This window comes from Aethalodelphis obliquidens, unplaced genomic scaffold, assembly GCF_003676395.1.
Source record: "Aethalodelphis obliquidens isolate GAN/ISIS:26980383/991018 unplaced genomic scaffold, ASM367639v1 scaffold58, whole genome shotgun sequence".
NCBI classification, from domain to species: Eukaryota; Metazoa; Chordata; class Mammalia; order Artiodactyla; family Delphinidae; genus Aethalodelphis; species Aethalodelphis obliquidens.
In genome coordinates, this window is record NW_020838002.1 from 6,750,176 (window position 1) to 6,765,258 (window position 15,083).

At 49.2% G+C, this 15,083-nt stretch overlaps 1 protein-coding gene across 1 annotated transcript; it reads right to left on the reverse strand.

The window, feature by feature from the left end:
- Window positions 1-14,384: 14,384 nt before the first annotated feature.
- CCDC182 (coiled-coil domain containing 182) lies at window positions 14,385-14,846 on the reverse strand. The gene has a single exon (XM_027087090.1). The coding sequence runs from the start codon at window positions 14,844-14,846 to the stop codon at window positions 14,385-14,387; it is 462 nt and encodes a 153-aa protein (XP_026942891.1).
- Between the last annotated feature and the right edge of the window lie 237 nt (window positions 14,847-15,083).

Genomic DNA, 15,083 nt, shown 5'->3' on the forward strand with positions numbered 1-15,083 from the left:
TCATTCTCTTGGTAAGAAAGGGATGTCAGGGAGTATCTTGATCCTGGCCCATGAAACTGTATGGCCTGTGTGAGTTGCACATCCTCCCCTGGACCCTGTTTCCACAGCTGGTCAAGCAAGCATCATTCTAGCAACTCACTGCTTCACAAAATTTAAGTCTCCTGAAGAGTCATAAGGGTGCCTGGGCAATGCTTTAGGAGAGAAGAATAACACACAGACAAGCTATCTTTCTCACTCTTCCACCAGCAAGGCAGAGCCCATGGCAGTGCCGGGCAGGACAGCAGCCTTGCAGAAACTGATGGAAAGCCACAGAGCCGCCACGTGAAACGCACATTGGAAACCAAACCAGCATTTCAATACCTTCCCGTGACGTTGTGTTGGGGTTTGGAGGAAGGCTGCGAGGGTTTGTATGTGACGTTCCTTCATTGCCAAGGACAGGGAAGAATGAGTCTCACCCCCCAACCCCCAGGCGATACCCTTGTTCCTACTCTCTCGACACCGACCCTCAACCTTTCTGAGTCTCATTTTCTTAACTTGTAAAGTGAAGGTGACAGCTGAGTGGAGCAGTGCCTTTAGAGCCAGGCTTTGGAACCAGTTGTACGTTTTCATACTAGACGTGAGACCTCAGGCGAGTCCTGTCACCTCCCCGTGGCAGTTAGCTATCACTGTAGAACTTCAAAACTTAATAGCTTAAAACAACAATCAGCTGTTATTTCTCATGCATCTACAAGTAGCCTGGGCCGTTTTACTGACGTGAGCCAGGCTTGGCTAATCTTGGCCGAGGTCGCTGGTGCGTCTGCAGGCAGTGGGCAGGTGGGCTGCGGGCTGCCTGCTGTAGGGTGGCCTGGGCTGGGATAAGTCGGCTCTGCTCCACGGGGTCCCTCGTCCTCCACCTCCAGAAGGCTGGTCCGGGATGGTTCTCTTGGTATTTAAATCCAAGAGAGTGAGTGGAAACACATGTGGGCTCTTCAAGCCTCTCCTTTAAGTTTGCTGCTGTCACACAGCCAAAGAATCATTCGGCCGAGCCCAAGTCAGAATGGAAGAGGCCTGTCGAGCTAGAGGGCAAATGGCCTGGACCCAAGGAGGAGAGCAGCTGGGGCTGCCACTGTGATACAGCTACCATACCCTCTAAGCTGAGTTTCCTTTTTTAGAAATTGAGGTGAAATTCACACAACATAAAATTAACCATTTTTAAGTGAACAATTCAATGGCATTCAGTACCTCCACAGTTTTGTGCCACCATCACCTCTATCCAGTCACAAAACATTTTAATTACTCCCAGGCCAAGCCTCCATTCATTAAGGCGTTACTCCCCATTCCCCCCTGCCTCTAGCCCCTGACAACCACTACTCTGCTCTACGTCTGTATGGATTTCTCCATTCTGGACGTTTCATAGAATGGAATATGTGACCTCTTGTGTCTGTCTGGCTTTTTTTTTTTTTTTTGCGGTACGCGGACCTCTCACTGTTGCGGCCTCTCCCGTTGCGGAGCACAGGCTCCGGACGCGCAGGCTCAGCGGCCATGGCTCACGGGCCCAGCTGCTCCGCGGCATGTGGGATCATCCCGGACCGGGGCACGAACCCGTGTCCTTAGCATCTGCAGGCGGACGCTCAACCACTGCACCACCAGGGAAGCCCCTGTCTGGCTTTTTTGATTCATAATATTTTCGAGGTTCACCCATGTTGCAGCACGTATCAGCACTTCATTATTTTTTTACAGCTGAATAATATTCCATTGTGTGGATAGACCACAGTTTGTTTAGCCGTTCATCGTTGATGGGCACGTGAGTTTTTTCCACCTTTGGTTATTGTGAATTGTGCTGCTAGGACATTCATATTGAGGTTTTTTGTTTTTTGCATTTTTTTTTTTTTTTTGAGTATCTGTTTTCAATTCCTTTGGGTATATACCCAAAAAAGGAGTAGGATTTCTGGGTCATACGACAATTCCGTGTTTAACTATTTGAGGAGCCCAGTTTCCTTTATTTTTAAAATGGAGAAAATGAAATTACTTTGTGGGGCTGCTGGGAGGCTTAGAGAAAGTGCATGTCAAGTGTCTTGCACAGAGTCCAACCTCAATAAATAACTATTCTTTTGTTCCTTAATTCAATAACAATTTGTTGAGCCCAAGATCAGGAATTATGTGAGGTGCTGGATAGATATACGGAGATATAAGATATAAAATAACTATAAAACACATGTCTGTATTTTTATAGACATATAAATATATCCACAGGGTCCCTTCCAGCTCAGACTCACAATGGTTCCATCTATGCTTCTTGCCTGGTGTGTCCTTCACAAACAGAGCCAGAAGGCTCTCTCTCCCTCACTCCCTCAACCAATTCCCCAGGAGGCTGCTGGCTTCATCACTCCCCACCTGAATCTGTTCAGAACACCTATTTCAGATCTGTCGGCTCTTATAAATGTAGCCACACACCCGCAAAGTGAGATAAAATGGCAATGTGATCAGTGTGTGTGTGTGAGTGCGAATGCTTATGTGTCCCTGTCTCATTCCTTTTGTAAAGATTAATACATCAGAGCAAGCACTTACGAAAGGAAGAATAAAAAAGCAACAACCGGGTCCAATTCTCCAGACATTCAATACCCAGATGTCACCCACACGGTAAGCAATAAAATAAAAATATATGCTCAGCAGAGGCAATATAAATATGATGTATATTTTGAAGTTGGATAACAGAACAGTGGCATAAAAATAATACCCAGTGGCAAATTCAGGAAAGCAACCTTTTTCAAATGTGGCATTTCTTTGGGCTGCCACTCCTGAAACATCGTGTCTCGCACAGTAAAGCAGAAGTTGTTTTAAATCTGACAGGAGCACCTAGTGTGATGAGGGCATGGAAATTCTTGCCAGAGTTATGAAACCTAGGCGGGGTCTTATTCCTCCTCCACACTCCCCACCCCCGCTCCTGAGACCCTCACCTCCACCCCCTTGGCCTGTCACATAATCCCTTATTTTTCAAAACCCCTTCCCAGACATTATTCCATTTGAGCTTTACAATCTGCCTCTGATGTGGAGAGGACAGGTATCATCACTGCCATTTTATGAATGAGGAAATGGAGACCACAAATGTTATATGTTAAACCTCAAACTGCAAAGCCGCCTCCCTGGGCCTCCATCCTGGGAAGAGAAGATTTCTTTCCTGTCTTAGAAACCATCATTTCCTGCTGTAAAATCATTGAAAAGATTTTCAGACACCTTTCTGTGGCCTACCACAAATCTAGATTCCCAGTTACTATTTTTTTAGGCCGTGCAAACCAATTTTTGCGTCAGCCACACAAAATATTATTAGAAAGGTAAACCTGAGGGTGTCTATGTAAACATCAAACTGGATCAAAAATGGGTTCTGCACATTTCTTGAAACAAACACCTTTTGCAAGTCTGAGATTCTCGCAGGAAAATGGAGGTCCAAACATTTGAGTGATTTGTCCAAGGCCTCAGAATAAGAGCTATATTCCAGATGTAGAGAAAAGAGCAACCAGCTGTGCATCTCTAGGCAAGTCACTTGACCTCTCTGAGTTTTAATTTCCCCATGATGGAACAAGCAGAACGAGAGCATCTTTTTTTTTTTTTTAATAAATCTATCTACTTATTTATTTATTTTTGGCTGTGTTGGGTCTTTGTTGCTGTGCATGGACTTTCTCCAGTTGAGGAGAGCGGGGGCTACTCTTCGCTGTGGTGCACGGGCTTCTCTTGTTGCAAAGCACAGGCTCTAGGTGTGCGGGCTTCAGTAGTTGTGGCACTTGGGCTCAGTAGTTGTAGCTCACAGGCTCTAGAGTGCGGGCTCAGTAGTGTGGCGCACGGGTTTAATTGCTCTGTGGCCTGTGGGATCTTCCCAGACCAGGGCTCGAACCCGTGTCCCCTGCTTTGGAAGGCGGATTCTTAACCACTGCGCCGCCAGGGAAGTCCCGAGAGCATCTTTAAGCTGCTTTCTATCTCTGAAATTTTATAATTTTATCTCTAGAACCTACTATTCAACGATGTTGAAGGAAAGCCCCATGTTGCTCACAAAGGGCCAATAAAAGGATCCCTGATGGAACCCCAACACCTAAAGCATTCATGTGGGGAAAAATAGTCTCTCTTGGGCTCTTCTCCTAAATCGGCCACTAACTCACTGTGTAACCCTGAGCTTCCCCTCTGCTAAATGAGGAATTTGGACTAGGTAAAGATGGGAAAAATATTTCACATCAGGTGCACTCTGGCGGATAGATGGTGGCTGCCTAGAGTGTGGTGTTGAGGAAAAAAATATGAGTCTGCATCCAACTGAAGAAGAAAGAGGCCTGGGGTTGATTAGTGATGTCTGCCACAGGTAAGGGCGGAGGCAGCAGTCCAGGGAGTTGGCTGTCCCTGGAGAAGATGCTCTCACAGTAGATGGTCTCTTCCAATTTGACATTAATCCTCTGTGAGTTGCACACAAAAAACCGGGGGATTCAGAGTCACTGATGCACAGGAAGCAGAACTCAGCTTGTTCAACTGTTTTTATATTATCCATGGCTTGAGTTTGAATAATCTGTCCCCTGATACCACTGTATTTCAGAAACTGCTACCTAAGGCAAATTCTCCACTTTTAAACTCATTTCCTGAGTCGGTATTTTTAAACCCCACATTAAATATTGATCTGCCCTGGAGAGACCTCATTTATTTCACAGAGACAGGTTTGATTCCACCAGAACTGTCAAATCCAAAAATGGGGCCAAGCCCTTCCTGGAGTGGTAACCATCCAGGATGGTGACAGAGAAGCCAAGGACACCAGAACCAGCTTCTTTCCTTTCTCTGGGTCTCAGGGACAGGGCTGCCTTCTGGGTCTCCCTCTCACCCCAGGTCATCAGAGCATCTTTGAGAACATTTTCTACAAGGACGGATATCTGAGGGTCAAGGTGTCCACTCTGTGCCAGCAGGACTCCCCAACCTGTGGGCTCTCCAGGGTGAACTACAGAAACTTCTTCTGCTTACTCCCAGTACGCTCTGTTTCTGGGGCTATTGCTCCCAAGCTCTGAACTTCACACTCTGCAACCTCTCCTCTGAGTACTTGTTCTGGTCCAAGAAGGTGGCATTTCCGCTTGGACCCTGGTTTTTTTTTTTTTTTTTTTTTTTTTGTTTGCGGGACGCGGGCCTCTCACTGTTGTGGCCTCTCCCGTTGCGGAGCACAGGCTCCAGACACGCAGCCTCAGCGGCCATGGCTCACGGGCCCAGCCGCTCTGCGGCATGTGGGACCTTCCCGGACCGGGGCATGAACCCACATCCCTGCATCGGCAGGCGGACTCTCAACCACTGCGCCACCAGGGAAGCCCTTGGATCCTGGTTTTAAACCTTAGCCCCAGTGAGCTTTGGCTTGACTGCTTTCCTGAACGACAATACGCCAGCTGTCTCCTAAAGGACCCCCCGTTTTTGGTTATTAGTGTGACCCCAAGGAAGACAGAGAGAGACTCAGCCAGCTGCAGCCTGAGGACGGGGGCCCCGAGCTCCCCGACAGCCGGGGTGGACCAGCGAATCCGGGTCTCAGTCTGGCCTCTCCCTTGGAGCTGGCCTCCTCCACCTTCTGCACTCAGAAGCACCTGCTTCCATCACCTTGCACTCTGAGTTGACGCAACGTGATTTCTCTCCACGCTCTACACTTCCAAGCACAAATGCCAAGGTTCCTTTTTTTTTTTTTTTTTGCGGTACACGGGCCTCTCACTGCTGTGGCCTCTCCCGTTGCAGAGCACAGGCTCCGGACACACAGGCTCAGCGGCCATGGCTCACGGGCCCAGCCGCTATGCGGCATGTGGAATCTTCCTGGACCGGGGCACGAACCCGTGTCCCCTGCATCGGCAGGTGGACCCTCAACCACTGCACCACCAGGGAAGCCCTCCAAGGTTCCCTTCTGTGTTTCTGGCAACATCTGTTTGGGACCCCACAAACAAGAGTCCCTGAAGCAGAGAACATAACCTATCTGTGGGATGCGGAGTCAAATTGTAATTAAAATCCCAGTCAGTTATCCTGCCATACTTACGTTTCCTCCATTAATTCACCCAACAATCCCACTAAGTAGGTAGGTAGCATCATCATCCCATTGGGAGATATGGGGAAACAGGCTTTGAGGCTGTAGCCACTGGCCACATATGGCTGACTAAAATTAAATAAAATTTAAAATCCAGTTCCTAAATCTTACTAGTCAGTCATGGCTGGTGACAACAATATTGACAGCTCAGACTTATAAAACATTTCCATCATCACAGTAAGTTCTATTGGACAGCACTTCAAGGAGCAAAGGAGCATCCCTATGCCATACGGAACTGAGGGGCAGAGTCGGTATTAAAACCAGGCTGGTTTGCCTGCAGAGCCTGCATGCCTGTCCACTACCCTCTCCTGCTGTTCAAAGGGATTCAAAAGGAAAGAGGTGAGATGAGCAAGAGATCAACCAAGAAATCTCACCAGAGCAAAGCCTTGTGGAAGGCAGGCCAGAGACAAGACGTATGAAGAGCATAAGACCCCTCTACCACCTCCTGTCACGTGATAGCTTACACGACAAGTCACATGACAGCTGTCAACAGCACCTTGGGCAACATGGTCCTGATGCTGCCCTTTAGCCCATCAGAGATGTCTTCCAGGTGGGAGGGAGGCTTGCGACTTGACCTCTCTCTAGCTGTTCCATCTCCTATGTGCCTGGAGAAGGGGATCAAGCATAGAGTTGGGCACAAAAGAATGTCTTACATATGCTGCCACACTCCCGAGACTTCTTAGATGGTGCAGGTCAATCGAGGTCATCGATCACAACATTTCTGTGCCTTACTTGCCATTTTGATTCAATTATCATCTATGATACACCTGTCATGTGCCAGTTTCTGAATCAGGCACCTTTCACATATATAACCCAAATAAATGTGGGAACCCATGCGGCTCCAGAATGTCCATAAACTCAAAACAATCTAAAATAATTCCAGGGCTTCCCTGGTGGCGCAGTGGTTGAGAATCCACCTGTCAATGCAGGGGACACGGGTTCGAGCCCTGGTCCGGGAAGATCCCACATGCCGCGGAGCAACTAAGCCCGTGCACCACAAAATAAATAAATAAATAAAAAGAAAGATAAAATAATTGCAGTCTTGATTCATATCTCTCAATATTAAAGAGGATTTGAACTATAAATTGTAGCATCGCTTCTTTTCTTCCCACTGTGTATTTGAACTTGCACTTTATTTTTCAAACAGCTTTATTGATATATAATTCACATCCCATACAATTCACCTATTTAAAGTGTACAATAATTTTAGGGCACTTCAGCCACTTCAGAAGGAAACTTCATACCCATGAGGAGTCACTCGATTCCTCCAACCCCACAGCCTCAGGCTCCCACTGATCTGTTTTCGGTCTCTATAGATTTGTTTCTTCTGGACATTTCATATAAATGATGTCATACAATATGTGGCCTCTTGTGACTGGCTTCTTTCACTAAGCATACTATTGCATCATGGTTAGTATTTCATCCCTTTTTTTTAATTGCCAAACAACATTCTGTTACGTGGATAGACCACATTTTATTTAACCCCTCATCAGTTGATAGACGTTTATGTTGTCGCACTTTGGAGCTATAATGAATAGTACTATGAACATTCATGGACAAGTTTTGTACGGCCTTACGTTTTCACTTCTCTAACCGTAGGAGTGGAAAGACTGGTTTACGTGCCAACTCAACAGGTTGAAACACTCCCAAGCTGTTTTTCCAGGGGAAACAAGGAAAGATCGATACCTGGTGAACGTCAGGAAAGATGCTCGCAGCTTGCAGCTCTTCACACTCCAGGAATTACGGAGAGGATCGGATCAGACCAGGAGGCAACGCTCTACGTTTAGCGTGAAGCCAACTCCCAAACTCATACTCCTGCTTCTCACCCATAGCGCCCGCCTCTGCCCAGCCACGTTGCCCCCCAGAGCTCTCTTCTGGGGTCAGGTAAATAGAAAAGATGAGATTGAAGCGTGGCAGCTGAGGTCAGTAACCTTTCCGAGCCAGACGCTCTGTGTTCGGCTTTTCCGCACCTCTGCCACCTTGATGCTCGCCCAAGCGTCTCAGCTTGCAGCCGACACAGGACCTGGGGTCCCGGGGAGGACTCCCTTGCCTGCTATGGGATTTCCTAAGACGGAGCCACGAGGCTAAAACCTCAGCAGCCCCCTGACTGCTGGGACTGCTCGGGAGGGGCAAGCAGAGCGTTGCCGCTTACAGAAGACCTTTGAGAACTACAGCTATAGGCAGGGAGAAAACCATCTGTTATTTTGTCGTCTATTTGTTTTAGAATTTCAAAGAAACTTTATTGTTGGAGAAGAGCTGGAGTGAGGAGCTCCATTCTCCAAAACTCCAAAACCTGCCTCTTCTCGGTGACACTCACAGACCCTGGGCTCTTTAAGTTACCATGGAGTCCTCTGCCCGCCGGGACTAAGACTGGGAAATGCAGCCTAATCGGGAATCCCAGCTGTCCTCACAAGGATCTCAAAGGTTGCTCAGAAAAGGCCTCGCTCTCAAACCTCCTCGCTAACTTGAGGTGGTGGGCAGGGACCTGAGAGCCGGGAGGAGAAATGAAGTCAAGGGTAAGCTTGACTGCTGCTGCCTCTGGTTAAAAAAGGAAGCAAAGTTGCACCAACCTGGCAGAGACAGTCGCCACCATCTTTGTTCCTGCCCTGGCCTCCCGTGTCTCACCCCATCCACAGCAACGCCTTGATCATCCCGTAGTGGCTTATGTCTAATGCAAGGTGACCAACTATCCCAGTTGGGCCAGGGCTGAGGGGGTTCCTGGCATATGAGACTTTCAGCTTTCAAACAGAGACAGTCCCAGTTAAAACAGAGACAGTCCCAGTTAAAACAGGACTTGTTTGTCGCCCTCGGTGGTGACATAAGGATCTCTAACAGTGGTTGCCTGTTTTAGGGACTGAGGGATCGCCAAGTCTCCCTGGCACTCTCTGGATCAGCTAAAGCCTCTGACTTCAAGGGGGAAGCCTGGGTTCAGGGCAGGTGAGTGTGGGGTAAGTGAAGGAGACAGATTTACACCCACAGCACTGATGTGTCACTCACATCTCCATCCAGCCCGTCTCCCCAGTTCCCAGACCTAAATCCATGCTTCCAGCAGCAATGTGACAGCCATGCTGTCCGACTGTGCCCAACCATGCTGTCCCCAGAGCTGTCTTCTTCCTGGCCCTCGTTATCAATTAAGCTGAAGAGGTAAGACTGAGGTGTGGAAACCGGGGTTGGTCACCTCCCCAGAGCCAGTGTCACCAGTGGACTTTGATTTGGTTCAGATCTTGGGGAGCAGAGGTGTCCAGGCCCAGGGGCTGAGTTGAGGCAATTGCTTTCCTCTTTGTTCATAATTGGTTTAGGGTGGGCAAGGGACCCAAGACCGGTCAAAGAGATGTCAAAGAAAATCTGCTGGGGGGATTCTGGGAAAGGGTTTCCTCTCTGATGAAAAGGCGGCTCGCAAGGAAAGTTCTGCCACTTCTTTCCTGCCCTGGTAGTCATCGAGTGATGACACATTTTTGGAATTCCTGCAACCATCCTTGTGTGACCACGAAGGGCAGCGTGAGGGAGGGAAGAAAGAGGATCGCAAGATGCCAACCCAGAGCTCTGTCACTGTTGAGTTACTGAACCAACCATCGACTTCAGATGTCTTTTTATGTAAAAAAAATAGACTCCTCAAAGAAGTCAGTATGGGTACCCTGTGGCTTGCAGCTGAAAGCTCTTGATAGAGGAGGAGCAAGCGTGAAGCCCTGCAGCAGGGAGACCATGAAAGGACACCTAGGCTTTCTCGCGGTCTCCAGGTAGGACACCTGTCTAACCCAACCTGGGCTTATGCGCACCTGAGCTCTCCTAAACAGGAAATCCACCAGATCCCTGTCTCTTTCTCTAGCACTTCCTCCTCCTCATTACTCCAGGATGACTCACCTCCTTGGAACTGGAGTGCCTTGGGGCCACCCCCAAGGGACCTTCCAGTCCTTGACTGCAATCCCTTCCTTTGGTGTAGGGTGGTGGTCAGGAGAGGGAACGCTGGAGTCTTGCTGTGTACTCCTAGGCAAGTTACTTAACCTCTCCATGTCTCAGTTTCCTCATCTGTCACGGGGATAACAGCGCTTAGCTCACAAGGTTATTGTGAGGGTAAGAAGGATGAAATGTCAAGTGCATCTGACACTGCATCGTGGGTCCTCAGGACCACCCTCAAGTTCAGTGATTCACTAGAACTACTCACAGACGAAGGAAAGCTGTCATGCGCATGACTATGGTTCATTACAGCAAAAGCATGCAGATTAATCTTTTTTTTTTTTACAAATTTACCTTTAAATCTTTTAATTTTTTTTAACATCTTTATTGGAGTATAATTGCTTTACAATGGTGTGTTAGTTTCTGCTTTATAACAAAGTGAATCAGTTATACATATACATGTGTTCCCATATCTCTTCCCTCTTGCGTCTCCCTCCCTCCCACCCTCCCTATCCCACCCCTCCAGGCGGTCACAAAGCACTGAGCTGATCTCCCTGTGCTATGCGGCTGCTTCCCACTAGCTATCTACCTTACGTTTGTTAGTGTGTATATGTCCATGCCTCTCTCTCACTTTGTCCCAGCTTACCCTTCCCACTCCCCGTATCCTCAAGTCCATTCTCTAGTAGGTCTGTGTCTTTATTCCTGTTGTGCCCCTAGGTTCTTCATGACATTTTTTTTTCTTAAATTCCATATATATGTGTTAGCATACGGTATTTGTCTTTCTCTTTCTGACTTACTTAATTAGCAAAGATCAGAGGAGCACAGGGGAGAGTTCAGGAGAGACCAGGCACAGCTTCCAGTTGTCCTCTCCCAGTGGAGGGAGTTGTGTGCACAGTGATTGAATCCCCAGCAGTGGTGTGTTAGTGTTGACCAGGGAAGCTCACCTGTCTCGGTGTCCAGGTATTTTATGGGTGTTAATCTCTAAGCATGGAACACTCCTCCACGGCTGACCTTAGTTACTTAGTTTCTAGTCTCTACAGAAGTCAAACTGATACAGCTTGGCCAAGGGTCCCCACCTAAAATCTCACTGTTAGCACAAACTATCTGGCGTGGCCCAAGGCCCCAGGTAAACAGAAACACTTTTATCAGGCAGCATATTACAAGGGCTTAGAGGTTATCTCCCAGGAGTTGGTCAGGGGGTTAGATCTCTCCCTGAAATGTGCAAGATTTGAACATCCCACACCTGCTGAGTCAACCCTTTACTGCACAGACACAGAGGAAGCATCCAATGTTATTTTTGTGTCTTACATAGAGCTGAAATTGGCCTCCTGCTAGCATCCAGCCTTTGTCGCTAGTGCCACCCTATAGAACAATATGGCTTCAGTCTAACCCTTTTTCTGTTAAGAGGGGACTATTATTTCCCATTCCTCTTTCACTATGGAGGGACCTCCACCCTAGCAGTGTTCCTGGCTCTCCTCCCCCTCACTCTCTCCTCTCCCCAGGAAAGGGAAGTAACTTTCTGAGTTGGTGGATTTGGGAAGAAGGTCAGCTCCTGCACGGCTCTCCCCTTCCTCTTTCTTGAGCTATTTCTTCATAGAGAGGTCACGCTATCTGGTTTACAGTAGCAGGAAGATGTCCACCTCTGCATGCACCTGTGCCTGGAGACCGCATCAGGCTCAGGGCTGAGGTCTTAGGCCAGCCCACGTGGCTCACAGGGTTTAAACCACCTTCTCGAGCGGCTTTCTCAGCGATAAAGGTGATATTTTGTCTCCATTTGCCTGGCTCCTGTGTCTACCCCTCAACTGCCTCCCGGCTTCCTTCCCAGGGACAAGAGAGGTGACATTTACTAGCCCCACAAACTCCAAACACCATCAGGCCTTCCAGACACATAATCAGGTATCCCCTCAAGCCTCTTCAGCCAGGTCCCCAGGTCCTTCAATCACGCCCCCTCTTCAGGATTGCCTGAGGCGCACTGTAGGCTGTCTAGGACCCTCTAAAACGTTGGGCCAGACCTAAGCACAGACGCTCCAGGTGTGGCTTTGTGGGCACCAATCATGAGCAGCATTTCTCCCCCTCTTCTCAGAATTCCCATGAACACCGTCATTTCTGAGTAGGCTGATTACAAACTGAACTTGCAGGAGATTCAGATCCATAGGTATTAGCATTAGATCCACTTTCTTCTGGACAGGCCAGCTGATTGTTTAACTCTTATTATAGTTGGCCAATCAAGTTATCCTTCTCAGATACATTTGCAAACACACACACACACACACACACACACACACACACACACACACGCACACATCTCCCACAAGGTTTAAGGGTATAGGAATTCTACCCCCCTCCAACCCCACTGCCAAAACAATCCTTTCTCCCAAAGCTCACCTCACCAATTTCAGTACTCTCATATTTTATCTATTCAAGAAGTATTTAGCCTCCAGAAATAATACATAGTGGTTAAGAGCACAGCTGCTGACATTAGACATTCCTAGGTTCAAATACCAACTCTATCATGTATCAGATGTGTGACCTGGGGCAAGTTACTTAGCCTCTCTGAGCTTTGGTTTTCTCAAAGTCCTAAAGTGAAGGTTGTAATAGTACCCACCTCCAAAGGGCCAAGCCTGCTGCTTAGACTATATCATGTTCTTGATAACTATAAGCTAGTAGTATAGTTTATATAGTATAGTGGTAGTAATATTACTAGTATTAACATTATTGTTACCACTTCAGCTAAACCTTCCAAAGTAGAAACTACCTAAAGTTAGAGTAGGGATGCAGCCCTTCAGGGTAGATGGTTGATAGATGGATGTCGCCATTAAGAATGGGTCATGGGGGCTTCCCTGGTGGCGCAGTGGTTGAGAGTCCGCCTGCAGATGCAGAGGACGCACGTTCGTGCCCTGGTCCGGGAGGATCCCACGTGCTGCGGAGCAGCTGGGCCCGTGAGCCATGGCCACTGAGCCTGCGCGTCCGGAGCCTGTGCTCCGCAACGGGGGAGGCCACAAATAGTGAGAGGCCCGCGTACTGCAAAAAAAAAAAAAAAAGAATGGGTCATGAAGTTCAGCCTGGGCGCTGCAGATGTTCGAATCTTGTTTGGAGAGATTCCATGAAAGAGAGAGGAGGGAGGCTGGAGCTGAGCTGAGCGTACAGCCCAGGCTGTAAGTCCCGACCTGGGAAGACAGAGGCCCACTCCGCTCATGTGCTGACCTAGCCTCCAGGCACTCGCTTCTGCCGTTTAGGGGAGAATCCCTGCTGCATGGCAGAGTTTTGCGGGACCAGAGAGAAAATATGACTTGATGAAACAGAAAGCCTTATTGAAAATAAAAGGCACAGTGACAGCTAAGGAGCACCCAATTCACCTATGTGACAATCCCAACCCTCCAGAAGAACAGGTCCATGGAGAGCCTGATATGGTTCCCAGGGGGCAGCAGGACAGCAAGTAAGCACAGGTGACCTGGACTTGAACTTTCAAGCACGGAGACCTTAGGGAAAGGACTTAGCTTCCCGAGGTCGGCCATCCACCCCGCACAATAGGGAAACAGCACTTACTCCTAACGGTGCCTGTGGGGGTAGTTGGGATGGTGTGGGTACATCACTGATGAGTGGTCGGCCATCCTAACACGTCCAGCTCAGACGCGAAAGTCAGCTTCTCGGCTTTAGAGCCCCACCTTCTAGGTGTTGCCTCATCAGTGCACTAAGCTCATCTGACTCCACCCCTCGGAGCCTAATTCCCTCTGTGGATCTCACTGGCCCGGCTGCAGACCAAACAGAGAGGAAGTAGAGGTGGGCAAAGGCAGCAAAGGGAGATGTGACGGTCTAGCCATGAAGGCGGGCAGAAAAGCCAACTAGGCGAGGATGAGAGCCACAGACGTAAAGTAGCCTGAGGCCACTTAGTGCTCGGGCGGACGATCGACCCCCCTCAGCAGACCGTGCACGAAGTAACGAGCCATGGAGTCATGAAAAGACGGTAAATCTGAGGGTTCGTGCCCCGGTCCGGGAAGATCCCACATGCCGCGGAGCGGCTGGGCCCGTGAGCCATGGCCGCTGAGCCTGCGCGTCCGGAGCCTGTGCTCCGCAACGGGAGAGGCCACAGCAGTGAGAGGCCCGCGTACCGCAAAAAGAAAACCAAAAACATGTTATACATTTGAGCAGTCGTACCATTACAAACAGGAAAAGGGTTAAAGGTGAAAGTCACAGGTGTCATTCAAAGACTTAGTGTTGGAGCGCTTCCTTCTTGGGCGATGCTGGGTGAACGGAGCTTCACCGAAAGAACGTACTGGGTCTTTTCGCCTCTCAGCAAGGTGTTATTTAGGTAGAAGGAAAGCAGTGGAAATGGGGAAGGGGAGCAAATCTATCAAAACTCAGGGTTTGTCCTTCTATCGAAAAGAATCTTCTACTCGGCTGCTCGGTGAGGAATGTGGCTTCTACCGGAGGGGCCTCAGTTGGCCTGGATCTTCCCGGGGATGCCCAGTGCCGCGCAGCTCCGGCCCAGCAGCAGGCGCTCCAGCCGCCTGCAGTGCTCCCGGAGCTGCTTCCCGCGGGGCAGCAGGAAGGTGAGGACCTTGTTCCGCGTGATGCCCCGGTCCTCCTCTTCCCTCAGCCGCTGCCTCACGTGGGCTGCCTGCCCCTCCTGCTGCGCCAGGGCCCCGTTCATCTTGCAGAAGGCGTCTTCCAGGCAATGGATGGCCCTCAGTGCCTCCTTCCTGAAGTCCTCCAGCTCCCGTTGCACCCCGGCCACCTTCTGCTGCAGGATCTCCAGGTCAGCTGGCGGCAGGATGCAGGAGGGCCACGACTGGGGGAGCGAGAAGTCTCCAGACTGGAGACCACTCTCCACCATCTTCTTCCCCTGTAAGGTGTTCACCTTCATGAGAATGGACCCAGCCTGATAGAGGGGTTCCATAGTGTCGCCTCCGTTTGGACAAAGAGAGGGAGCTAGGGACCAGCCAGGTGAGTGAATTTTTTTTGGGCCAGAGACACAATCCTTTGGAGTGGAGAAACCCCACATATTGTGACATCAGGGCCTCTCCAGCCAATCAGGAGGAAAGCCACAATCCACTCATTTGCATATGGTAGCCTCCTTGCTTGGTTATCCTGAGCTTCATCTGCTCATCTACTCAAGAACTATTTAGCTGTGCAC

Coding starts and splice junctions, on each gene's coding strand:
- CCDC182 (XM_027087090.1), bottom strand. CDS start 14,846: ATGGAACCCCTCTATCAGGCTGGGTCCATTCTCATGAAGGTGAACACC.